The 26,187-nt window shown below is 39.6% G+C and overlaps 1 protein-coding gene and 1 long non-coding RNA gene across 9 annotated transcripts in view; one reads left to right on the top strand and one right to left on the bottom strand.

Annotated features, from left to right (window-relative positions):
* The window catches only part of EPHA6 (EPH receptor A6), a 1,012,702-nt gene that overhangs the window by 354,987 nt on the left and 631,528 nt on the right, over positions 1–26,187 (bottom strand). For 6 of the 8 annotated variants that reach the window (XM_079766996.1, XM_079766992.1, XM_079766998.1 and 3 more), the window contains 2 exons: positions 22,568–22,615; positions 22,017–22,179 (listed from right to left, as the gene is read on the bottom strand). In XM_079766996.1, coding sequence (XP_079623122.1) covers positions 22,017–22,179; positions 22,568–22,615 — 211 coding nt within the window. Of the gene's footprint in view, positions 1–22,016; positions 22,180–22,567; positions 22,616–26,187 lie in introns of those variants that run through there. The other 2 variants (XM_079766995.1, XM_079767002.1) reach the window with 2 other exon arrangements.
* LOC307097097 overlaps positions 1–26,187 on the top strand; it is a 613,772-nt gene that overhangs the window by 149,286 nt on the left and 438,299 nt on the right. The gene's annotated exons all lie outside the window — the stretch shown is intronic.

Raw genomic sequence — 26,187 nt, forward strand, 5'->3', positions numbered from 1 at the left:
ACAAATGTATGCATTTGTCAAAAAAACTCTGCTTGAGGCCATTACCCTCAATGGCCTCTAGCTTTCCTACAGCCTTTGTGCTTCCTATGATGAGGGCCTGGTCACGTCTCCACCCCGGGCTGCCTCCAGAGGCCCAGAGGCAGGGCTGGCACACATGTGGTGCATCTCTGGTCATAATTGTCAAATGGAACTCTGCTCCCTCTTGTTGTTGTTGATTTTTAAGATTTTAAATTGATTTTTAGAGAGAGAATAAGGGAGAATGAGAGAGAGAAAGAAACATTGATGTGAGAGGGAAACATTGATCAGTTGCTTTCCATTCGCCCCCTACTGGGGATCAAACCTGCAACCGGAATATGTGTCCTGACCGGAATCAAACTAGCAACCTCTCGGTGCACAGGATGATGACCAACCAACTAAGCCAGGGCTCCCCCTTGTTTTTATGGATCAACTTTCTACTTCTAGCTCTAATTTATTAAACATTTTGTATATGTTTAATAAATATTTTTAGGAAAAATAGAAATGCAAGCAAAAAAATCAACATTCCTCTAGTTAGTCGAGCTTTCTGAGGAAGCATCCCAATCAAAATGAAGAGCAATTTAAATATACTAAGATGCAGACTTATTAACATACATATGTTAACATATGTTTGGAAAAAGTCAGGCCACTTACTACTTAAAACATTCAGCTTTTTTCCTAGAACATGAAATTTGATGATACTTATAATAATACTCTATTTCTAATGTGTGATATCAATGACTTAGGTAAGTTATATATATATTTGGGTGTGTTCTATTAAACAACATCCTTGGTTAAGTAATTTTGGATGGTTAACCCAAAAATGTCATTTATATTCCTTTTTAAAACAGAATACTTACCAGATTGACTAATTCACGTGCTAAGTTCTTTTTTTTCTTTTTTTTTCTGGCAATGGAGGTGCTTATATCTAGCTTCCAGTGAGTTTTTCTATATTTCTTTCTTCTGTAGATTGACAAAAAGTATCTTTCTAATTGTTATTTTCCAAACTGAGCTTTGCCATTCTTTCCCTGTCCTGATCTCCCAACTTCTACAGTATAAACTATTGGAAGCCTTAAGCTAAGGGTATGTATGCGGCTTCCTTAACTATCTTCCCAGTCATGGACCCAGTAGGATGCTCCATCTCTCCTTACAAATGCAAGTCCTTGGGCCTAGGAGGCCTCTGGAGATCAGTGACCAATGCAAAGGTAGAATCACCCCATCGTTTCCTTATTTACTCACTCTTTACCTTTTTTCCCAGTAAAGTATTTCTCCCTCCATTTTAAAAGCATTGAGGGGGATTGGTGACATGAACACAGTTTCAGGTACAGAAGGTTTTTTTTTTTTAAATAAAAACTCATTAAATTTATCTTACCTTATTCTATTAATAATAATCTCGAGGGTAATGTAAGTCTGATCATGAATAATATATTTTTACAACCTTTAAAAATACTGCTGAATTCAACTAAGAAATAATTGTAAAGGTACATAACTTTAAAAATGTGTGTTAATTGGGCATCTTAACTGCATATTTTTGGTTAATACAATTTGAAATATATTATCCCAGAGGATATTTAATCAGGAAGAGAGAGGGAAAATGACAAAAAGACAGCTAGCTAGTTATATAAAGGTGCACAAAGCTCCTAAGACCTATAAATACAATGAGAAATGAGTCTCTAATGGACAAGAAGTAACTTTCAATGATTTAACAAGTATGTCATACTCCTGGCCCATGGGCCACATGGAGCCCACAACAAAGATTTTTGCCAATATACTAATATAACAGTACATAAGAAACATTTTAATAAAATTTTCATAACTTAATTTTTACAATATCCTGTTATACATTAACTAGAGGCTCAGTGCAAGAATTCGTTCACAGGTGGGGTCCAGCCAGCTCAGGGGAGGGGCCATGGGAGGTTGGCTGGCCAGCCCTGCCTCCAATCAGAGTGGAGGGGGCCTATCAGGGGCAGGGCCAGCTAGGGAGGCCCCGCCCCCTGGTCGAACCACAGGTCGAGGGGACAATCTGCACATTTGCTTTTTATTATAAAGGATTATTAATAACAAACTACAATGTTTGCTAATGACTGATTACTATAATTGTGTTGCATTCATTTCCCTTTAAGTGCCTTATGCGCAGGCGCACCATTTCTCTCCACTAATGCTAGCAGCGAATATTTTAGCAGCCGATTGCCATGTCATTAGTCTCGTACTGACTTGTTTGGTGTGTGCAGCAGGAAATATTTCAGTTTCAGAGAACAAGAAAAATAGATTTATTTGTGTTACGCTTATTAATTTGTGCAGTTATTCAGTGTCTGGTAAGTTAATATTCAAGAAAAAATATTAATTTTTATTTAAATGTTCTGTTATTTATTTTTTAAATATATTTTTATTCATTTCAGAGAGGAAGGGAGAGGGAGAGATTGAAACATCAATGATGAGAATCATTGATTGGCTGCCTCCTGCATGCCCCCTACTGGGGATCAAGCCCACAACCCCAGCATGTGCCCTTGACTGGAATCGAACCTGGGACCCTTCAGTCCACAGGCAGACGCTCTATCCACTGAGCCTAACCAACTAGGGCTAAAATGTTCTATTATATTATGTTAACAATTACAGGCCTGGTGCACAAATTTGTGCATGGGTGGTGTCCTGCTGCCCACCCCAATGGAGGCTGATCAGGGCAGGGCCGGCAGGGGGGAGGGGATGTCAGAAGTTGGCTGGCTGGCCCCTGTCGGCCTCCATTGGGGTGGGCGGCCGGACCCCACACATGCATGATCGGGGTAGGGGGCCAGCCAGGGGGAGGGGCCACAGGGGCTGGCTGGGGGGAGGGGCTCCAGGCACTTGGCCAGTGGGTCCCCCCCTATCAGGGTGTGGGGGGATGATTGGGGGCCAGGCCAGTGTGGGGGAGGAACCGTGGGAGATTGGGGGGCCAACTGGGGCCCTGATCGGACAGGTTGGCCACCCTAGTGCGCATCATAGTGATGGGTCGTTCCAGTCATTCCATCGTTCTGATCACTTGGCTTTTATATATATAGATTACTCATTTATTTCAGCACTAGAGGCCCGGTGCACGAAATTCGTGCACGAAGGGGGGTTGTCCCTCAGCCCAGCCTGTATTCTCTCCAATATGGGACCCCTCGAGGGATGTCCGACGGCCCGTTTAGGCCCGATCCCAGTGGGAACGGGCCTAAACGGGCCGACGGACATCCCTCTCACAATCCAGGACTGCTGGCTACCAATTGCTTGCCTGACTGCCTTCCTGATTGCCCCTAACCACTTCTGCCTGACAGCCTGATCACCCCCTAACCACTCTGCTGCCAGCCTGTTTGACCCCAACTTCCCTCCTCTGCCAGCCTGGTCACCACTAACTGCCCTCTCCTGCAGGGTTGATCACCTCCAACTGCCCTCCCTTGCAGGCCTGGTCCTTCTCAGCTGCCCTCCCTTGCAGGCCGGGTGCCTCCCAACTGCCCTCTCCTGCTGGCCATCTTGTGGTGGCCATCTTGTGTCCACATGGGGGCAGGATCTTTACCACATGGGGGCAGTTATATTGTGTGTTGCAGTGATGATCAATCTGCATATTACGCTTTTATTAGATAGGATAGAGGCCTGGTACAGGGGTGGGGGCCAGCTGGTTTGCCCTGAAGGGTGTCCCGGATCAGGTGGGGGTTCCCTTGGGGCGTGGAGCAGCCTGAGCGAGGGGCCTGTGGTGGTTTGCAGGCCGGCCACGCCCTCTGGCAACCCAAGCAGAGGCCATGGTATCTGGAATTTTTATTTTCCTTCTACAATTGAAACTTTGTAGCCTGGAGCGGAGCCAAGCCTGGGGCTCCCTCCGAGGCCGGCAGCCATTTCTGTTGGGGTTATAATTGAAACTTTGTTGCCTTAAGCGGGTGGGCCCGGCCAGGGTGTGCGGAAAGCTTTGCTTCCCCTGTTGCCGCCGGCAACCCTGGCCTGCTCTCTCAAGCTCCATCCTGTCGCCATTTGTTTGAATTTGTTTACTTTCTATAATTGAAACTTTGTAGCTTGAGTGGAGGCTTAGGCCTGGCAAGGGCAGGCGGAAAGCTTGGCTTCCTCTGTTACCTAGGAAACCTTGCTCTCTGTGGCTGTAGCCATCTTGGTTTGGGTTAATTTGCATACTCGCTCTGATTGGATGGTGGGTGTGGCTTGTGGGCGTGGCTTGTGGGCGTGTCGGAGGTATGGTCAATTTGCATATTTGTCTATTATTAGGTAGGATTATTCTATAGAAATAAACCTTCGTTTCTATGAAAATTGAAGCTTTTATTTTTTTGTGGCTCACATACACTTAAACCTTGTTTATTTGGCCCGTGTTAGCCTTTGAGTTTGACATGCTTGATTTAGAATGATTCAGAAGGAATTTTGAGCTGCAGTTCAGAACATGAGAGAAAAAAAAGAACACACTTAAGGCAATTAGATAACCCCAAGTCTTTTTGTTATGTTCCCACTTGGTGCTATTTTTTTTTTGCTAAGCAACTTGGAATAATTTGTGAAAGGATGGAGTAGCCCTCTTCTAGTCATTATGCAGGGTAAAAATGTGATTTTAGGAAAGTTCAATATTCTCAAAACTGTATCTGTCCCATAATTTGAAAAAGTAAAATCCTCCCTCAAACAAGATAGTCTGGGCTTATCACGTATAGAATAGTATAGCTAACTAAAATTCGTGCACTGGGGAGGATTCCTCAGAATAGCCTGCCCTCTCTCACAGTCTGGGAGCTCTCAGGGGATGTCCTACTGACTGCTTAGGCCCGTTCCCCATGGGGAGCGGGCCTAAGCCACAGTCTGGCCTCCCTCTGTGGGAGGCGACTGGCCTATCAGGGGAAGGCACCGCCCCCATCACCCCCTCGCTGCTGCTGCCTCTGGCCTCCCTCTACAGTAGGCGACCGGGCTGATCAGGGGAAGGCAATGCCCCATCACGCCTCTACTGCAGCCACTGCCGGCCGCTGCGGCTGCCTGAGCCTCAGCCCTTGCAGCCACTGCAGCTTGCCTGAGCCTCGGCCCAGCCCTGGCAGCGGCAGCCGCCATCCATGGCTTGCTTGAGCCTCAGGCAGCCACTGCTGCTTTGTCCAGAAGGATGTCGGGAAGACGTCTGCTCTAATTAGCATATTACCCTTTTATTAGTATAGATAACTATTCTGAGCCAAATATAATTTTCTATATTAAGCTAAGTTTGATTTCTCTTTGGATTGCTTATTCCTGTGCAAATTGGTGGAAGAGTTCTTTATTTAATTGTTAAAAAATTTATAGTGGAATAGGTAAACATAAGTCTTGTCATTTTTACTTAAAAACTGAAGAGGATTCACAGAAGGTACTATAAGGGAGTTTTCTAGCCAGAATTACATTCTTTTCTTTCTTTTTAAATTTTTTTCTTCCTTCTTCATGGAGATGAGTGGCAGTTGATTCACAGTACAGGCTCCTTCAAAAATCATACTGGCCTACGGGAAGAAGTCTTACTCAGAAGAAGGGTAGTTATTATTATAATAGCAAACACTTTCAGAGTGCTTACACATGCTGTCTGCAGTCCTAGACACTTTCAATGTATTAACCTTTTAAATCTTCAGAACAATCATATGAGATAGTAGTATTGTCTCTACATTGTAGATGGTGAAACTGAGGCTCAGAGAGGTTAATTAACTTGCCATGGTTATGTGGACAGAAGTGGCAGAATCAGACTTTAAGTAGAGACAGCCTAGTTCCAGAGTTTGAGTTTATAACCATTCTGCAATATTGTCTGTTGGCACTGAGACCTTTATTGATTTAAGCATTTAAAAGAAAAGTGGCCCAACCCATAAATAATTTGATTACCATAGAAATGGGAAGGACAGTGGTTCTGGATCCATAGGATGATGTGTTAATTGGACTGATGGAGGTTCCCTGACTTGCCTACTGTGCTGGTTAAGATCTGGTATCTCAGAAATTTGAGTGTGGAGTGTCCTTGGCTGAATCCACTTCTCCAGTGCTTAAGCCTTGGAGGCCAACTCATTTTTGGGTATCCCACTCACCTTTGTAAATCACCTATAAAATTAAACTAACACCAAGACTAGCCAACTAGTCTTAAGGGTAAGCTTATAGGCATGAAGCTTATAAATGTCAAAGAAAAGAATCAGGGAATGACTTGATTACTATAATACAGTGATGGGCAACCTTTTGAGCTTGGTGTGTCAAACTTCGCCAAAAAACTGAGCATAACTCGGGTAGTGTGTCACTTTGAGGAAAAAACATTAGTTCGCAAATGTTTCATCCTCAGGAGCAGCAAATGTTTCATCCTCAGCATGCGGCCGCCTCAGCGGCAGTGTGTCTTCAGAAATGCCTACGCATGTCAGTGCTGACACGGTGTCATAGATTCGCCATCACTGCTATAATAGGATCTCTACATAATCCTACCTAATAAAAGAGTAATATGCAAATTGACCATCACTCCAACACACAAGATGGCTGCTCCCATGTGGTCAAAGATGGCTGCCCCCATGTGGACACAAGATGGCTGCCACAAGATGGCCAGCAGGGGAGGGCAGTTGTGGGTGATCAGGCCAGCAGGGGAGGGCAGTTGGGAGGTACCAGGCCTGCAAGAGAGGGCAGTTGGGGGCAATCAAGCCTGCAGGGGAGGGCAGTTAGGGGTGACCAGGCCAGCAGAGGAGGGAAGTTGGGGGCGACCGGGCCTGCAGGGAAGGGCAGTTGTGGGGGTACCCAGGCCTGCAGGGGAGAGTAGTTGGGGGGGACCAGGCCTGCAGGGGAGAGAAGTTAGGGGTGACCAGGCCTGCAGGGGAGGGCAGTTAGGGGTGACCAGGCCTGCAGGGGAGGGCAGTTAGGGGCAAACAGGCTGGCAGGGGAGCAGTTAGGCATCAATCAGGCTGGCAGGGGAGTGGTTAGGGGGTAATCGGGCTGGCAGGGAGAAGTGGTTAGAGGCAATCAGGAAGGCAGGCAGGTGAGCAGTTGGGAGCCAGCAGTCCTGGATTGTGAGAGGAATGTCCGACTGCACGTTTAGGCCCGATCCTACCCGATCGGGCCTAAACAGGCAGTCAGGCATCCCTCGAGGGTCCCAGATTGGAGAGGGTGCAGGCTGAGCTGAGGGATACCCTCCCCCTCCGTGCACGAATTTTGTGCACCGGGCCTCTAGTAAAGAAGATAATAAAGAATACTGTTTTGTGTTTTAAAACAATTTGGAAGTTGTATGATAGAATTTTACGGTTGAAAATAAATACCAATAATGTCAGTATTAAAATAAACATTTCGAGCTCTAACTACACTAGTATGTACTGGAAACTCTGCTAAGTACTTTACATGCATTGAATCATTATGTACATGTAAGAACACTAGAAAGTGGGTGACAATCATATCCTCATTTTTTAAGATGTGGAAACTGAGGCACAGAGTGGTTAATTGACCTATCCAAAGTCTGATACCTACAAGTGATAGGGTCAAGATCTAAATCCAGGGTTAAGTCCAAACGTTCAGTTTTTGACCAAAATTATTCTTCACTAGTTTTCTTTAGCTGTCTCTTTATTTGCAGAGTATCTGTCAAATTGAATTGTGTGAATCAGTTGCTATCATGAAGAATTTCCTTGTTCTTTCTGCTTATTTATATTTTTCCTTTTTTTTCAAGGCCAAGTTTAAGGCCCTCCTCCATGAAGTTTTTGCCAGCTGCCTAGCTCCCAGTAATAATTAGGATTATAGTGATAGTTAACATTTAATGATCACATTGGAGATAGGCACTCCCTATCCTCCTCCTCAGCTTCGCGCTTCTCCAAAGCACCTCTCATCATCTGTCTGATATGTGGTTTCCTGGGACACAGATTCTGCAATGGAACTTTGCATGTAGCAGTTTTATTGAGGAGTCACCTCAGCATGGACATGTGGGGGAGTGAGAGAACCAAAAATGAGGAAATGGAGCAGTTGAACTGTGACATGGTAACTGCAAAACCTCAGCAGAGGTCTGGGAGTTCTGAGCTGAGATGGCCCTTTTGAGTTGCCCTGAATGAACAATGAGACTAATCTTTGTACCTCACATTGGCCAGTCCTGGATTCTGCCCGGCCCCTGGGGAGAGGGACTGACTGAGCACACAGCTCCTTTTTGAGCCAGCAATGTCTGGTAAACAATTCAGTAATGAGCCATCAATGGCAGCACTCTCATTAGTGAAGAGAGTAAGTACCTGGGTCCTGAAGGGGGGGATCTAGGTAACATACCATCCCTCTGTAGCTTTTATTTGTTTGTTGTTTTCCTCTCTCCTCTCTAGACTGTATTCTCTAGCATATGAGGGGTCTTTGTCTATTTCTGCTATATCCATAGCAGGTAGAACAGCCCTTAGTACAGAGTACAGACTGGGTTCTCAAAAATATTTCTTGAATGAATCAGTGTACACACAAATGAATACATTTCTAGTTTACTGATGAGGACACTAAAGCCTAAACAGACTACATAGGGTGTAGTCTGGCCTAAGTCCCTAATCACTTCACTAGGAACTGTCCCATTTTTAGAGCAAAGGAAGATAATTTAGCTCATTTCCTTTATTTTATTGAGGACAAATTAATGTCTAGAATGAAGAATCCTCATAAGCCAAAATACCAATTGAATCGTCTAATTGAATATATCATTTTGCCTTTACCTATTAGAACATACAACCAAGTAACCAAGCCTGGGACAAGCCCCCTGACACCTTTGTGTGGCAGAGTAGTTGGTGTCTAACTTTGCTAACATATCACCTTTACCTTTATGATATCTAGATTCATGAAGTTTCCCAGATAACTGACTTTCTAGGACTTCTGAAACAGAACAATTATTGTAAAGAGTTTGAGATGGGATGGCTGAGCTCCAGTTCCTTAGGAGGCTCAGTGAGCAGGTTATTTTTCACTGTCTTGAAAGTCCAGAGACCAAATATGAACTGTCAAGGAGAAATATGCAGGCTTACATGTTGGCAGAGAGCAAGCATGTGTTAGAATTTAATAATTCCCAAGGTTCCAGGACCTTCGGTAGGTGAATCCTTAAGGCCAAAATTGTCTCTAGGGAATTTTGAAATTATGACAGCAATCGGTGTGACAATGAAAAAGATATTTGGAAGGTTTTATTTTTAGTGTGAATAAAATGAAGGTGAGGAAATAATTAGATGTATTAGCAATGGTTCCAGAGCAGTCAGTTATGGGAAACTCACTCTGACTTCTTGCCTGTCTCCAAAACTACAGGTAACTGGAAGAAAACACACACACACACACACACACACACACACACACACACACACACACAAAAAAAAAAAAAAAACCTGAAAAAAAAGAAAAGAAAAAGAGAGAGAAGGTTTTAGCCATAGTAACAAGATAAGGGATGGCATTGCATGGCCCCTGCCTAAGACTCCAGCTCTTATTTCCTGTACTGAGATCATCGCCCCCATCACTCCTTACCCCTACCTGCCCTTGTCCTCTGACAAAACTGCTGGGTCTCTAACTATGGTGTCCATCAGATCACGTGGAGGGCTTGTGCTAACAGAATGCTAGGACCCACCTCAGAATTAGTAGGTCTGGGGTGGGGTCCAAAAATTTGCATTTCTAATAAGTTGCTGATGTTTCTGGTGCAGGGCCCACATTTTGAGAACCATGGATCTAGCCTTACTGGAATTCCTTCTGTTACTAGAAAGTTCCACACTCTCTTTTATCTCTACACCTGCACCCATGTACCTATAACAGAAGAAAAGCTCTCCAATACTCTTACCCCACCCCCACCCCCTCCATCCCTATCATTTTCATGGCCAACTTTTATTCAACTTTAAATTCTCTTTTAATGTATCACTTCTTTTCAGAAGATTTTTCTATTCATCCACCTTATGACCATTTCTCTGAATTCTTTCTCTGACAGGTTGCTTGCCTCCATTTCATTTACTTCCTTTTCTGGTGAGGCCTCCTTTTCTTTCATATGCAGGCTGTTTCTTTGTCTCCCCATGATCTCTCTTCTCCGGGTGTCTGGTTATGTAGTTCTCTCTCTCTTTTCCGTGGAGAGGTGCAGAGCTCCTCTGAATCCACATGTTCGCACTGCTTGGGGACCAGTGTTCCTGGGTTCACAGCTGTTCGCTGGGTGCTGGTATTGTAGATTCCTGGGATTTTTAGGCTTCCCATAACATCCACTCTCCCCTTCCTGGAAGCATTTCTAGATGATAGTTTGGGTTTTTCTCCTTGTGTTCTCAGAAACATCACACATAATCCTTTATTATAATCTTGTTTAATTTTCTGAACCTCTCATTAGCTTTTGTGAAAACAGGACATAAGTTTATCCCTTTTATCTTTGAATCCCCAGTGCTTGCCTCTATATCTGGCCCATCCATTAATATATTTTTTTTATTGAGTTAAGGATTAAATAAATAAACACAACATTCTTCTGCTTGTTTTCACTGTTGCTGCTTCCTTTCAAGTGCCCTTCACTTTCTCTCTCATTATGTCAAATTTCAGAACAAATTTATTAAAATTTAAAAATAAACCCCGTTCACTTCCAATGATAAGAACTCATGTAACAATATTAAAAACATTGCCAATTTCATTTTTTTCATTTCAGAATGAGAACAGGAAGTGTGTATAAATACAGAATATATGAATATATGAATATATATATATATATATATATATATATATATATATACTAACTTCAGTAAGTAATATTGCAATGTTTACCTTTTACAGATCTGCCAAAATTGATGTTGAAAAAACACATTTAGTCTTCTCTGGTTTTGTATCCAGCAAATATAAGATAACTACTTAATTTAAAAATAACTGTAGTGCAAAAGCATTTTTTAAAGAATGCTCAGTTTTTCAAAAGCATAAAAGAATATAAAATTCAGTTTGTGTGAATCAGCTATTTTATATCCGATGGTAAAGTTGCCATATTCTGCAACTTTGCCTATCATTACAGCACAGTAATGTGCTCACACATGTCACACTCTGGTTTGTGCACACACAGCTAAATCTTTTAAAAGTCTCCTGCTATTTTGCCAAAGATTCTTGTTACTCAATTTAAATTCACTGAAATACTATTTCTGTTGAAAAAGTGAAATGTAATGCAACTTAATTCTCATGCTTCTTAATTCTCCACACAGGTCTTGGTAGAACTGACTGGATATATTTTATAAAATCTGTCCATTCAGTGTTGTGACTTCACAATGAGATATAGCAAAAACAGACACCTTGCACTGGGGTAGCACCAATTTTAAAGATGTTACATTAGATAAATTAAAATTATTTTTATTTCATACTGTTCAAATAAAATTCAAACTATGTCTATGTTTTTATATAGGCAGGTAATATTTAGTATTTATGTATTTTGTATAAAATACTTTTCATCTGACTTGGGCATTTTGACAACTCTTTCATTGAACTCTCAAATTTTTCAGCTCTAGAAAACAACAAATTATCATGTGCATAGAATTCAATTGGAAATAGGAAGTAAAGCTGGGAACCAAGGCCCTGCGCTGCAACTTCCTGGCAGTCTGTAACTTCCCAGAGGACAATTCATCCCGGCATCATGCTTTCTACCCTTTCCTTCTAGGAAGCTCTGTATCTCCACTAGCAGCACTCTGCAGCTAGCTGGAACTCCCCTGCTACTTTAAGGCATGATTTCAGAAGTAACCACTGAGCAACACAATACTCCTAATCCTGTCTTGAGTTTACTAGTAGTACATGGTTGTGCAACAGATGAAAGTGAAAGGTTAACCATAATTAAAAATCACACCAGCAGTTATGAATAGACTCCATGTGATTATGTTGAGATTAGGTTTTTTTCCTTCACTTTGACCTTGATGCTTTTCTGACAACTAAAATATGCTGCTAAAAAAAAAAAATCCACACACTTCAAATTATAAGTCAATAAAGCTGATTTGTGTCTTCTTGAGACAGCACTAAATCCTCAAGTACTAATATGTTTTTCCCTAAATTTGGAGCAATTGAAATGTCTAAGAAACATTTTTGCTCTCTAGAAGAATTCAAGGTTGTAAAGTCAAACAGCTTGACAGAAAAAGTCAGGCAATTTATATGATGGCTGATAGAAAAAAATCCATCTCATTTAAAATCAAGTCAATTTAAAATTAGACTTTGAGAATGACATAAATAAGGAATTCTTATAAGAGTCTCTAGAGTGGTTTAGTGGTGAGTTTCTTCAAGACAGAGAACATAAATTATTTAACTTTGTGTGTTTTTTCTCCAGCTTTATTGAGGTATAATTCACAAATAATAACTATATATATTTATGGTGTACAACATAATATTTTGATAAAAGTATTCATTGTGGAATTATTATCACAATCAAACTAATATATCTATCACCTCACGTAGTCATTTGTGTGTGTGTGTGTGTGTGTGTGTGTGTGTGTGTGTATGGTGAGACAATTGAGAGCTACTCTCTTACCAAATTTCAAGTATACAATACAGTATTAAATATAGTCATAATATTTTACATTAGATTTCTAGAATTTATTCATCCTGCATAATTTGACCAGCATTCAGCATATTGCTATTAATACATGCACAAAATAAACAAATAAAAGCAACATACTGAAGATCTATAGGTAGAATAATAAAATATATATAATTTGTTTGAAATAACAGATGTGCATTCATTGAATATATATAATTTGTTTGAAATAACAGATGTACATTCATTGAATATATATAATTTGTTTGAAATAACAGATGTACATTCATTGAATATTTACTGGGTAACATTAACTCATTGATATTCATTGAATGTCTTCCAATTGTCAGACACATGCAAAGCAATGTTGGAAGTTCAAAAATGAATAAGAAATGGTTCCTTATCTCAAAAAAAAACAACAAGATAAAAAACTTCCAATCAAGTGATAAGGGCTTATATCCCAAAGAAATCATGTTTTTGTATATGTTGCTGTACATTATTGGCATAAAATAAACCTATATTCTGTTTTAAGGTTTGTTAGTCCCCTTTTAGATATGAGCCGAATTATAACACTGCACTTGATGTGCACACTTTACAAGTCTAAATGCCTGTTAATAGTTAACGATTTTCTTTCCAGATCATTTAGCAACGTTATGATCTTTAATATTTTTCATATTAAAGACTTCAATCTGTCTTGCAGTACACAAAACTGGTTCCCATCATTTAAATCTTTATTTGAACCAGGCAAAACTGAAGTGAAATATTTTTTTTTTTGTCAGTGCAAAAAAAGGAGACTTCCATTTTCTATGCAAATAGTTATTCTTCATCAAGTCCCTGCACATGTAGGTTATCAGACTAACTGCATGATTTTTCCCCTTTAGAGCATTATACTGGGTTTACTACATGTGCATTAATCTAGCAATCTGCATTAAAACACCCATAGTTTTCTGAAAATCATGCACGGTGATTTATAAATAATTATAGTCTTCTGAAAAATATGTGCGTGTATTCAAACACCTATTATTTTAAGAAGAAATATAATTTGTTAAGGGAGAGTAAAGAATTGGAGGTAAGAATAAAAATTACTCATGAAGAAAATTAGAAGTAATGACCAAGCTGAATAAGAAAAGTAAAAACAATGAATGGAAGAAAGGGAACTTCCTGGTTCTGAGCATTAGTATGAAAAGGACCTGATGTCATGATATCCCCATTTCAACACTTGCTAGCTGTGGGAAACTGGTAAGTTACTGAACGTCTTTGTGCTTCACTTTTCTGATCCATAGAATGGTTAAATGCCTTAGTAGCCCTAAAGAATAGAACAGTGCTTGAATCATAATTAGAACTCCATAAATATTATCTGTTATTATGAAATCTTGATGTTAGACGTTACATCAAACTTCCATCACAACCTCCTAAATAAAAACAGGGATTTCCCTTATGACATGCTGAACAAGTATCCAACTATCTTCAGCACAAATTCTTATGAAGGTTCTTTATTACCTCATAAGGTAGGCTAATTTACATTCAAACAATCTAAGTGCTAGAAAATCCCTCTTTCCTATTGATGTTTGCATTTTAGATGGCTATGGCTGACAACATTGAAAGTGTGCTATTGACTAGAGATTATTTGAGATTAAAGTCTTATGTTCTGGAATTCATCCTCCTTTAGGTAGACTCATAAATATGAAATCTGCCTCCTGCTTGATTAATTAACTTTTTTTATTACTCCATCAGGGTCAGCTGGTCCTCTTTATGCTTCATGCTTCACTATTAATAATTATTTCAAATTTTCTGACTGCTGCTAATAATTATCTAGCTAATTTCACCTTAAGTAATTGAAGCAGTACAGATTGTATTTCCACCAATAGACTGGATCAAACATAAAGGTTTTAAATAAAGACATTTAAGGAGGAAAACATGTTAAATAACAACAAAAATGTCATTAAACTCTACCAAAAATGTCCCCACATTTTAGAATTAACAATTAATTTGTAATTAAAATTGCATGCATCATGTTTCTACATGACTCAATCCAGTTACATCTTGTTACCCAAAACAAAGCAAGCAACATTGCTTATCTGTGGCAAATAAAAATATTTGATTCTTTCTTCTCAGACTGGTAGGCAACATGTCATTTCTTCATATTTTAGCCTTTGGAAAATTATATGTTCTTTATTTATTTGATTAAATGCATATTGAAAACTAATTATGTGCAAGAAATCTTTTGAGACACAAAGATAAATAGGCTATAGTTCTTGACCTCAAATTGCTAACAATTTAGTAAAGAATAAAGCCCTTGCACAATAAAACACTACAGAAAGTCTGTGGAACGGTTGATGCTCTCTTAGACTGATGAGAACACTTCAGGAAAGGTGGGCCGTGTGTGAGCTGGACTAACTGTTTGTGCTGTCATAGGTTTCTGAAATACCAGTTGGAAATCATAAAAGAAGCTTAGAAGTAAAGATTAAGAAAAATTTTCGGCCCAGCTGGCATGGCTCAGTGGTTGAGCATCAACCTATGAACCAGGAGATCACGGTTCAATTCCTGGTCAGGGCACATGCCTGGGTTGCAGGCTAAATCTCCGATGGGGGTGTGCAGAAGGCAGCTGATCAATGACTTTCATTGTTGATGTTTCTATCTCTCTCTCCCTCTCCCTTCCTTTCTGAAATCAATAAAACTATTTTTTAAAAAATAATTTTATTTTGTATAAAGCACCCACACATTTTCCAGAGTATATGCTAACTAGAGAGAAGTAGAGCAGGAATGATGCCAATTTGGATTAGACTGAAGGGAGACTTGAATATTTATTGAGAAATTAACATTGTATTCAGTAGAAAATACACAAAGATTTGGAGTTTTTAAGTATACCAAGTGGAGTATAAATAAATTAGTCAAATGGAGACCTAAAGAATAGATAATGAAACAAAAACTACAGGTACAATTTTGCTCCTAATTTTCAGGATCATTTCCCACCTATAAATTGTTAAAATTAATCAAATTGCTTAAATATAAAACCATAGTAAAAGTTACTAAATATTATAAATGTTTTAAAAAAGTAATTGATTAAATTCATTTATTTGTACCCACATAGCTTTTTTGTATAATTGTGTAAGACATGGCATAAAATTCTATTTTGAAATACTGTGATTCAGTAGCTTACAGTTTGGGTACTTAATGGTGATCATGATGATTTTTGTGTGGTTATTTATTTTATGTGATGTAAATCTAGTCTATAGTTACCACTTTTATAGGTACCACAAATCTAGTCTATAGTTACAACATTTGAAAAACACATTTTCAAGTGTTGACATATGTAGCTTTTGTGCTGCAAAATGCTTTATGTAGCCTACAGGTAAAAACCTAAATTTACATGTTGTTAAAATTTAAGGTATAATTAATCTTTCCAGAGAAAAGAAATGCATTGCTTATTTGCTGACGATGTATTTCTCCAGGTCATTTGGATAACCATTAGGAAATGAAAGAGGTAAATTGCTAATTATTATGTGTAAAATTCCAGTTTTCTTTTAAAAAATTGGTTTTAAGCTATATATTCTACTCCATTTTGATAGCTTCACAAGCTCTTTTCCAGTATTTAAGTGAAATGTTCAAGTTGTCTGCAGTCTAACACAGTGGTCAGCAAACTGTGGCTCGCGAGCCACATGAGACTCTTTGGCCCCTTGAGTGTGGCTCTTCCACAAAATACCATGTGTGGGACCGGTGCATGAAAAATACAGTGTGATTGAAACTTCGTGGCCCATGCGCAGAAAGTCGGTTTACGGCTCTCAAAAGAAATTTCAGTCGTTGTACTGTTGATATTTGGCTCTGTTGACTAATGAGTTTGCCGACCACTGGTCTAACAGGATATATTTTATTTTGGTTTTGAAAATGCATACATAAAATTATTTTCTCTTATTCTAAAATACATTTGAATCCTATATAATAAAAGCCTAATATGCTAAGTGTCCGTTCGTCTGTTCATCCGTTCAACCAATCAAAGCATAATATGCTAATGATATGCTAAGGCCACTCAACCGCTCACTATGACATGCACTGACCACCAGAGAGCAGACAGTTGACCAGTCGACCAGTTGCTATGATGTGCACTGACCACCAGGGGGCAGATGCTCCGAACAGTAGGTTAGCTTGCTGCTGGGATCCAGCTGATCAGGACTGAGCAAGATGGCCAGACACGCCATGGATCCCTCCCGCAGTCCCTCCCCGGATGGCCAACCTCCCACGTCCCTCCCTGGACCCAATTGTGCACAGGTGGGGTCCCTTGGCCTGGCCTGCGCCCTCTCACAATCCAGGCTGAGGGACCCCCCTGCTGCCCCGAGTGCAAATTTTTTGTGCACTGTGCCTCTAGTATTAGATAAATCTTGTAGTATTTTAAGTAAGAACAAATGTTTGATTTCCTTATCTATAAATTATTTGTATTAGTTTTTAAAATATGTGGGGTGTAATTTCAATAGACTATTAAAGATTAAATCAAATATAATTTAAGCACTTTATAAGAATATGGATATAATTATTTGCTATGTAGATAACTTTTAAACTTTAATTCTCATCTTTTTCTGCATTGGACAAAAGTACATTTTCTCCAGAAAATAAGAAGAGAGATAACAATTATGGAGCTGTTAAAATTTCTTGTTTTTTCATCCTTTTAATTAAAAAAGAGATGTATTTAACATATGTATGTGTGTGTTTGATACTTTGTGGCATAATATGAATTTTATTTTCATTTTGCTAAAATTCTTATATTAGACAGCTCCTACCTACCACTTATCTTCCATCTATCTTTCAAGAAGATACACATAGAATATTTATATATTCTTATTTTCTTACTACTGGTTGTGTAGTTAACTGTTATTTGATAAATTTATTCCAGGGAATCAATTGTAGTACCTAATATAAAGGCTAGTACATAATAAGCACTCAATGAATGCTGTTAGTGGACATAATATTCAGCTATACCCTCAGTCCAGTGAGAGATTAGCAAACATATGAAATGTCAGCATTGAAACACAAAAAGTCTTTTGTGACTCTAGATGAGTGAATATCTATCATCTGTCTATCTATCTATCTATCTATCTATCTATCTATCTATCTATCTATCTATCTACCATCTATCTATCTACATACCTCCCTACCTACCTATCTACCCATCTATCTTTCTATATCTATCTCCATTTATACTACCAAAATGAGGTTGTTCTTATAGACTTAGTGAGAAAGGAAGCCAATAGCACTAAATGACTTTTTAAATAATGCTCGCAGTCATAATTAGTAACCTTTACATTTGTTAGCTGGTTTTCATTAGCATATTCTGACTCTGCAAATAAATTCAGCCACTGGTCTAAAAGAGCAAGAGAGGTCACCATAGTGACACCATGATATCACTATGTTTGTAGAGCACAAGTGTTAAGAACATGATGAATTTGAAAAGAAATTATTTCATATTCTACGTTATTGTCTTACTTGTTATGAGCAAACTAAAACTTGAAACAAGTAAAATAGTATGGCTAAGAGAATTAAATTGTAAACTACTTCATTTTGCTTAATTAAAAAAAATTGAACCAGGCCATTAAATGAGAGAGTATCTAAACTCTTCTCCCCAACTCACACCCCTTCTCTAGGCATCTTATTAATAAAATCTTAGCCGAAACCGGTTTGGCTCAGTGGATAGAGCGTCGGCCTGCGGACTGAAAGGTCCCAGGTTCGATTCTGGTCAAGGGCATGTACCTTGGTTGCGGGCACATCCCCAGTAGGGGGTGTGCAGGAGGCAGCTGATCGATGTTTCTCTCTCATCGATGTTTCTAACTCTCTATCCCTCTCTCTTCCTCTCTGTAAAAAATCAATAAAAAATATATTTAAAAAAAATAAATAAAATAAAAGCCTATGGTCATGATGCCCTCACACCGTGACAAGCGATTACCAGGAGGCTATGTGCACAGCGGGGGCACGTGGGTGGGCGGGAGCTTGACATTGTGTGCGCAGCACAGAGGTGGGTCCCGCAGCTCCTAGGCTCCTCGCGATGAGGCCAGTCCCACGGCTCCATGTGGTGTGGAGGCGGGTCCCGCTGCTCTGGCCTACCTCTTTGGGACAATCCATCCAGTAGCCCTGGATGGGTGGGCAGAGCCTACCTCTTTGGGGTGATCGATCATGGGGCTCCCACTTTGTGAGAGGGCACAGGCCAGGCTGGGTGACCCCCCCGCCCCCCCAAGTACACAAATTTCATGCACCGGGCCTCTAATAGTTCAGGCACTATTTGAGAAACAAAGCCATAAAAATTTAAAGATGAGCTAGCAGGGTATAAAGAGAAAAAGACTGATGCAGTAGATTGGACCTATATAATTATATTCCTAAATTTATAGTGAACCTATTCATATCCTACTATGACATTATTCATTGAAATTCTCTTCTGGATATAAACAACATGCTTTGAAAATGAAATTTAAAGCAAACCAGATAAAAAGCGATCCTTTAAATGACTTTGCCTTAGGCTTCAAATGGACTTGGGAGCCATTTTATGTTCTTAAACTCCAGGTTTAGACAAACATTTTTCAGATACTTCTCAGACACTCTGTCTCTTCCAGGGTCTAATAAAAGTCACTTTCATTACATTTATAAATCAGTAATTGGAACGTGGCTTTTGCTGTCTGCTGCTGACTTTATCAGAAGGTTCTAGGGTTCTAATCCTTCACTTCTACTGATTGCTTATCATATTTGAGGAAAGCTACTTAAGTTTCTAAACATAGATACAATCTTGTCAGAATTGATATGATAATTTGTGCAAATTGCTCAGCATAGCCTACACCTGTTACTGGTCACGTTGCTGCCTGATTAAAATCCTCCCATGGTTCCTCAATGTCTTCATAAGACCCAATATCCTTAATATGGCCAGAAGAGCGCCTGCATTTTGGCCCCTGTATGAATAACTCTCCACCTTTAGATCCTACCATTTTGCCTTCCAGGTCTCTTCACTGTAACCATACCAAGTTATTTGCTCTTCTTTAATTTTTCATGCTGCCTCAGGCCTTAGTACTCTTTCTATTTCTTTTCTACTCCCCTTTTAAGAATGAGCCCTCATTTCTCACCCTCCAGGAGCCTTTCATGAACCATTTGTGCTGAACTAGGGCCTCTTCTCTATGTTCTCATAGCACCTTTTACCTATCTCTATGTAGTACATGTTATCTCTATGGTAGTACATGTTATCTCTATGGTAGTACATGTCATATAATATTGCATTTTTCATTTTTATTCCACAAATCTAAACTATAAGTTATGTGAAGGCAATAGCTCTTATTATTATTTTTATCCCCAGAACCTCACTCAGAGAATGGCACATATGTAAGTGTCCTCTACATTTTTTGCCAAAAGAACAAATATTGCACTGGGCCATTGGTGAGGAGAGGACTTTTCAGCTAAGGAATTTCAAAGTACTTTCTTTTATATAACATCTAAAAGTATGAGTTGAACTTTAGAATTAAACCCAAATTAAATTTAGATCAGACCTTATTGTTTTCTTATTAGACTGGATTGCCTTGTCTAGAAGTGCCAGATGAACACAAATGACTTATTTGGCTTTAGGCCTATGAGTTTGTCTGAGAGTGCATTTCTAACTCAATGAAATAATATTCAAAATGTCATGCTTTTGAGAAGTTAGGTTAATTTCTTCCTATGTAAAATAAAGTAAGAGAACTGGGTGCAGGGAGGAAATAGATATAGCAGTGATAGGACAATGATGAGACTTTTCCCTGGAGCAAACTTGCCTTGAGTTGCATCCTTGGCTTTGTAACTAGCCTAAGTCTTGACACTTCTTCAGAAAAAAATAGTCAACAGAACATAGCAGGAACACTTATTTGGGCATTTTAACATTGCTTTTTTTTATTATGGTTTGTGATAATTACACTCTTGTCCCAATAATTTCTAGCTTGAAAAGACAACAGTCTCCAGCAGGATTATAAATACTATCACTGATATTAAACATCCAGGTTATAAGTATTCTTTTTATTTATTAGTTTACTTTCCCAACACTGTGTTCCTTCTTAATTAAATAAGTCAGTGCTTTTTTCACTCTTTCGTTAGATATAGTTGTACCAAAGAATTTCTTATGGATCAATATTGTTCATCAGCATAAAAATAACAAACAAAACATTCACTCCATCACAGAATTTGAAACCCAAGTAGCTTCACTTTGAGGAAGTGATAAACTCGAGAAAAATTGTAGCCTAATTAGTGGTCTTACTATTAGCATTATTAATAATTCAAATGAAAGGACTTGGCAGATAATGGAGCAATTCAGAGTACAGACCACCACTTCTTACCAGTTGCAAGAATATAAACAAATGGCTCAATTTCCTTAGGCTTTTGTTTTCTCACAAGTAAAATTAGGAAAATAATACTTGTCTCTTTGAAGGGTGAAAAATTTAAATGAGAAAATACATGCAAATACTTCACATCATTTCTGGTATTTTTAGTGGCTCAATAAATGGTAGCTATTATTGCCATTATTCATAAAGAATTTTATAATAAATTCTCTATTCTTGAATTCTTATTAATGATGATTAGATATTTAGACATTTTTTAATCAGGAACATTACAAGAGCCACCCATATACAAAGAGAGCAGTAAGATGAATATTAAAGCCCAAAAAAGAATTCAATGGTAGAGGTGGGCTTAGAATGAGTAAGACATTTCACCACTTACGTTACATGATGTTGAAATACCTCAGTCCCTTCATCTCCCATTTTGGTTGTCAATGTGTTGGGGCTATGGAACTAATTTGAATTTCTAATTAAGCCCATGCATCTACATTTAAACTTATAATGTGCATTTCAATGGTGTAACTGAGATAAGCCAAAGCTGCATAATATTGAAATAACTGCTAAAATCATTTTCTCATGGCTTTATTCTCTCCCAGGTTTTCACTAGCCTCATATTATGATGCCAACACTGATGACCATTTAGGCTAACACCACCTACTGCAATGGTTCTCAACCTTTCTAATGCCGCGACCCTTTACTACAGTTCCTCATGTTGTGGTGACCCCCAACTATAAAATTATTTTCGTTGCTACTTCATAACTGTAATTTTGCTACTGTTATGAATCGTAATGTAAATATCTGTGTTTTCTGATGGTCTTAGGCGACCCTGCTAGCGGTTCTCAACCTGTCGCGACCCACAGGTTAAGAACCGCTGCTGTAGAGCCTAAGATCATCAGAAAACACAGATATTTACATTACGATTCATAACAGTAGCAAAATTACAGTTATGAAGTAGCAACGAAAATAATTTTATGGTTGGGGGTCACCACAACATGAGGATCTGTATTAAAGGGTCGCGGCATTAGAAAGGTTGAGAACCACTGAGACTCTGTGTTATAGTGTAAGTGATGAATTCTGCATGAAGAGACATATTGGGGTCACATTACATGGATAACAGTAAAACATTAACCAACATGGCCGTATGACCATGTGCATGAACAGAATCCTGTTTGATAAGACTATTAAAATTTTGGGACATTAGATTTTTAACTATCAGGACGTTAGATTTTCACTATGGGAATGGTACTAAATGAACATCTTACTCTATATCCTTGTGTGGAACTTACTTTCATCTCCGGTTTCAAATTCAAACTTCTGGCTGTAGCCACTGTATCCTGTGGTCGTCCTCACTCGGATATGAAAGACGTACTTGGTGGCTGGCTTGAGACCTGTAATGATGACACTGGGGGCCTTGGACCGCGTGGAGGAGTAGGTGAGCTGCTCATGCTCCTAGGGACAGAAAAGAAGAAAATGCAAATGAAGCAATTATTCTACCTTTTCCCAGAGACATACAAAGTTAAGCTGAGGAATTCTGCCCTTGATTAAAAAGAGGTATACTTATGGTTTTCCATAATTTAGCACTTAGTTATTTATCATTAGGATACATATGATATGGTCTTGATTTGGAAATTTATTAAGCAGGATGATTAATCTCATATAAACTTCACTTGTGTTCTCAGCGATTTGGATTTCTGACCCAACTCTGAGGCAGGGTGGTGTGAGAGCGTGTTTACACAGAATGGCAGCTGCATCTTGAGCAACATGGGCACATCAGATCAGACCACACCAGCAGAGAGCCAGGAGTGAGGGTGGGAGAAGTCAAGTGCTCGCTACTCACTTCTACCCGCAGGTAGTGCCAAAATGCCGGCGCTATCCGTGGGTAGACCTGTGGGTGAAAGGAAACGTAAATTAATTGCTTTTTAAAGTTCAAAATCTTTGATCCCACATCAATTGCTTGGTCCTGAAACTCAGTGATTCCCCAGTACCAACAACCCAAGTTGAGTCAACTGAACACATGAAACCATAAACATGTGCTGTCCCAGACACCACAGTTTATTTTTAAAGATGTACATGTCACGTAGTGACTGTAAGGTAGATTTAAAAATAGTGTGCTCCTGAGGGAGCATCGGAGACGTAGGAAGGTATGAAAGGCTTACCACGCTTTTGGAATCACAGGCAGGCCTGGAGGCTTGGTTCCCAGTCACCTGCAGCTAACTGCCAAACTACGTCTCCTCACTAACAGCAGATGGATTTGCTGCAGCTGACTGAGTGATCTAGCCCCGTGGTTGGCAAACTGCGGCTCGCGAGCCACATGCGGCTCTTTGGCCCCTTGAGTTGTGGCTCTTCCACAAAATACCACGGCCTGGGCGAGTCTATTTTGAAGAAGTGGCGTTAGAAGAAGTTTAAGTTTAAAAAATTTGGCTCTCAAAAGAAATTTCAATCGTGGTACTGTTGATATTTGGCTCTGTTGGCTAATGAGTTTGCCGACCACTGATCTAGCCTGTCTGGGTTTTTTAAAATGTCTCCCACCTAAGAGCAGGGTATTTAATTTGACCTGTGCATATAAGTGACTAAACAATATGCTGCTGGTGAGACAAATTAAACTTTATACTGTTTTTGTATAGTGTTATCCTATATAATAAAAGCCCAATATGCTAAGTGTCCGGTCATCCATTCAACCAATCAAAGCGTAATATGCTTATGATATGCTAAGGCTGCTCAACTGTTCGCTATGACATGCACTGACCACCAGGGGGCAGATGTTCCAAACAGTAGGTTAGCTTGCTGCTAGGGTCCAGCTGATCAGGACTGAGCAAGACAGGCCGGACATGCCCTGGAGCCCTCCTGCAGTCCCTCCCCGGCTGGTCAACCTCCCATGTCCCTTCCCGGCCCCAATCGTGCACCCAGGGGGTCTCTTGGCCTGGCCTGTGCCCTCTCGCAATCTGGGACTCCTCAGGGGATGTTGGAGAACTGGTTTTGGCCCAATCCCGCAGGCCAGGCCGAGGGACCCCACTGGTGTATGAATTCATGCACTGGGCCTCTAGTTGTTCAATAACTTTATAATTATATTTTATAACATATCTGAAAAAAATTGTATTTGTATGAACAACTCTTTGCAATTCATAGGTCAAATTAGGCCACAGGTCCTTAAGTTAATTAGGCACTATTTTTATAATTAATATGAAGATAGAAGTAGTCTCAGGGATGGAAGTGACTTTCAAGGGCATTAACTGAAGCACTCATTCAATGCTTAAATTCTATCTATAATATGCCCCTCAAGATTTAGCCTTTTCCTGAAAATCTATTGTTCAGGAGATCTTCCAAACTAACATGAAGTTATAAAAATCTACACACATGTAGAATGTATCAAACTGCATTTATTTGCTTGTGATGCTTTAATATTTAGAGCTATGAAAATTCTTTCCCTTAAGCTACTTTTGAGGAAAAAAAATCTTTATCTTAAAGATCATTAAAAAATTTTATGGCTTTATTTGTCAGAATCTTATATGCTACATGGCTATTTGTGTCTAGCTGAGGAATTGAATTTGCCCTATACCCCCAATAATAGAACTGTTTATTAAACATGAAGTACAAAGAAAATATGAGTTAATAACAGCAAATCCTATATAATAAAAGGGTAATATGCAAATTGACCCTAATGGCAGAACGACCAGAACAATCACTTGACCAGTCACTATGAGGCGCCCTGACCACCTCTCGTTCCCTTTCCCCAGCCAGCAGGCTCCCATAGACCAACGGTGAACGGGAAACTGGAGGTGTGTGGCAGGGGATGCGGGCAGTGCCAGGCCAAGGCCTCCACCCCGCTGGTTGCCCCACACACAGAGGGCAACTGGCGGCGGGGGCAGGGCGGCAAGCGGGCGGGAATGGCCGACCTCTTGGTCCCTTCCCCTGGCCAGCAGGTTCTGATCGCCAGATGCCACATGGGCAATCGGGGGTGAGTGAGGGGATAGGAGCTGGCTGCTGGCAGCCAGGGAAGATGGTCCTGATCGCAGGCCAGGCCTAGGGACCATACCCAGGCACAAATTTCGTGCGCCAGGCCTCTAGTTTTAAATAAAAAGACAAAACAGACAAATGTCAACTTATATTTACCTCTAGGTAGTTTTGAGATTAGAAAGTAAATAAATACCCACCTAGCATAAAATCCAAGGAAATAAAATCTTTGAAAACATTGATGGCAGCAATCATCTGCTAAGGGCTTACAGAAGGATTTTCTAAGATCAAGGCCTTTATAACTTGGGGTATAAAACCCATATTGTTGAAAAAAAATGTGTACTAGTAGAAGAGATAATATAATTTCTGGTGGAATTTGCAAAGCATTTTGGATTTTTTCAGTCTCACATACAAGAAGAAAAGATTCCATCTTTCACAAAATTTTCTGCAACATAAGATTTATAGTGTATTTTGAAGTGATGACTGAGAAGAATTTTAAAGCACGGAAAAAAGAATTTAGTCTTATCCTCATAGAGAGAAGATATAAACTCAAATATTTGCTCTAGGAATGGCCAATAATGATCTGTTAGGTCTTTGTTGCTTCACCAAAGCATAGGGGAATAGTAATTTCTTACTTAGTAAAGTTTCACGGAGTAAAGGACACATTTTGCAAACAGTTTTTTGCATTCCTGCTGTTAGATACAAAAGTGCATTTGTAGCTACATCCCTGGAATAAAAACCCTCAAGTAGGAAGTGTGCCTATATGGTTCCTCAGCCTAAATCACAGGAGGGTGGTGGCTGCTGCCTTGTCTTACATCTTGCTACCTCTGAGCATGCTGAGGAGGAGGCTCAGAAAGCAGCAGGCACCAGAGTTCCTCCTCCCAGTGTATAGCCGCCCTCTCTCCTCCTGGTGTTTCCAAGCTCTTGGGAAACCAAATTAGCACTTACCCATGACAAGCATAGGCACTATTGTCCCAGAATTGTGGCTAATAGACTTGTTGCTGACACATCAACTCCAGTTCAATGTAACTGTTACCAGGTAGAGACTATGCTTTGCCACAGAGCCACCCAGATTCTTTATTCATCCTGGTAGGCTGCATTCAGAACATGCTTGAACAGGGTGTGTGTGAGTCTTTCTGGAGTTTGCCATAATGGAGTTGCTAGTTGTATGGCACGTACATCTTCAACTTTGCTAGGTAATACATTTTACTGTTCATAAAACTCGCTTATACGTTTTTCATGTTTGTTAAATCCATAGTAAAATCCTCTGCTCAGTCTTAATATTATTTCTTTTTGTATTGTTTTCTTTGTCAAGCTTTCTAGAAGTTTGAATCAACTTTTGGCTTTGTTTAGCTCTAATTATTTCTCTATTTTCTACTATTTTTAATATCTGTTCTTACTATAAATTATTTTCTTATTTCTTTCTATTTTCCTTTTGTTAGTTATGTTGTCTTCTAACTTCTTGTGTTTCACGCTTAACTCATTAGTTTTCAGTACAGTGGACCC

Source organism: Cnephaeus nilssonii, assembly GCF_951640355.1.
Source record: "Cnephaeus nilssonii genome assembly, chromosome: 3".
Taxonomy (NCBI): Eukaryota; Metazoa; Chordata; class Mammalia; order Chiroptera; family Vespertilionidae; genus Cnephaeus; species Cnephaeus nilssonii.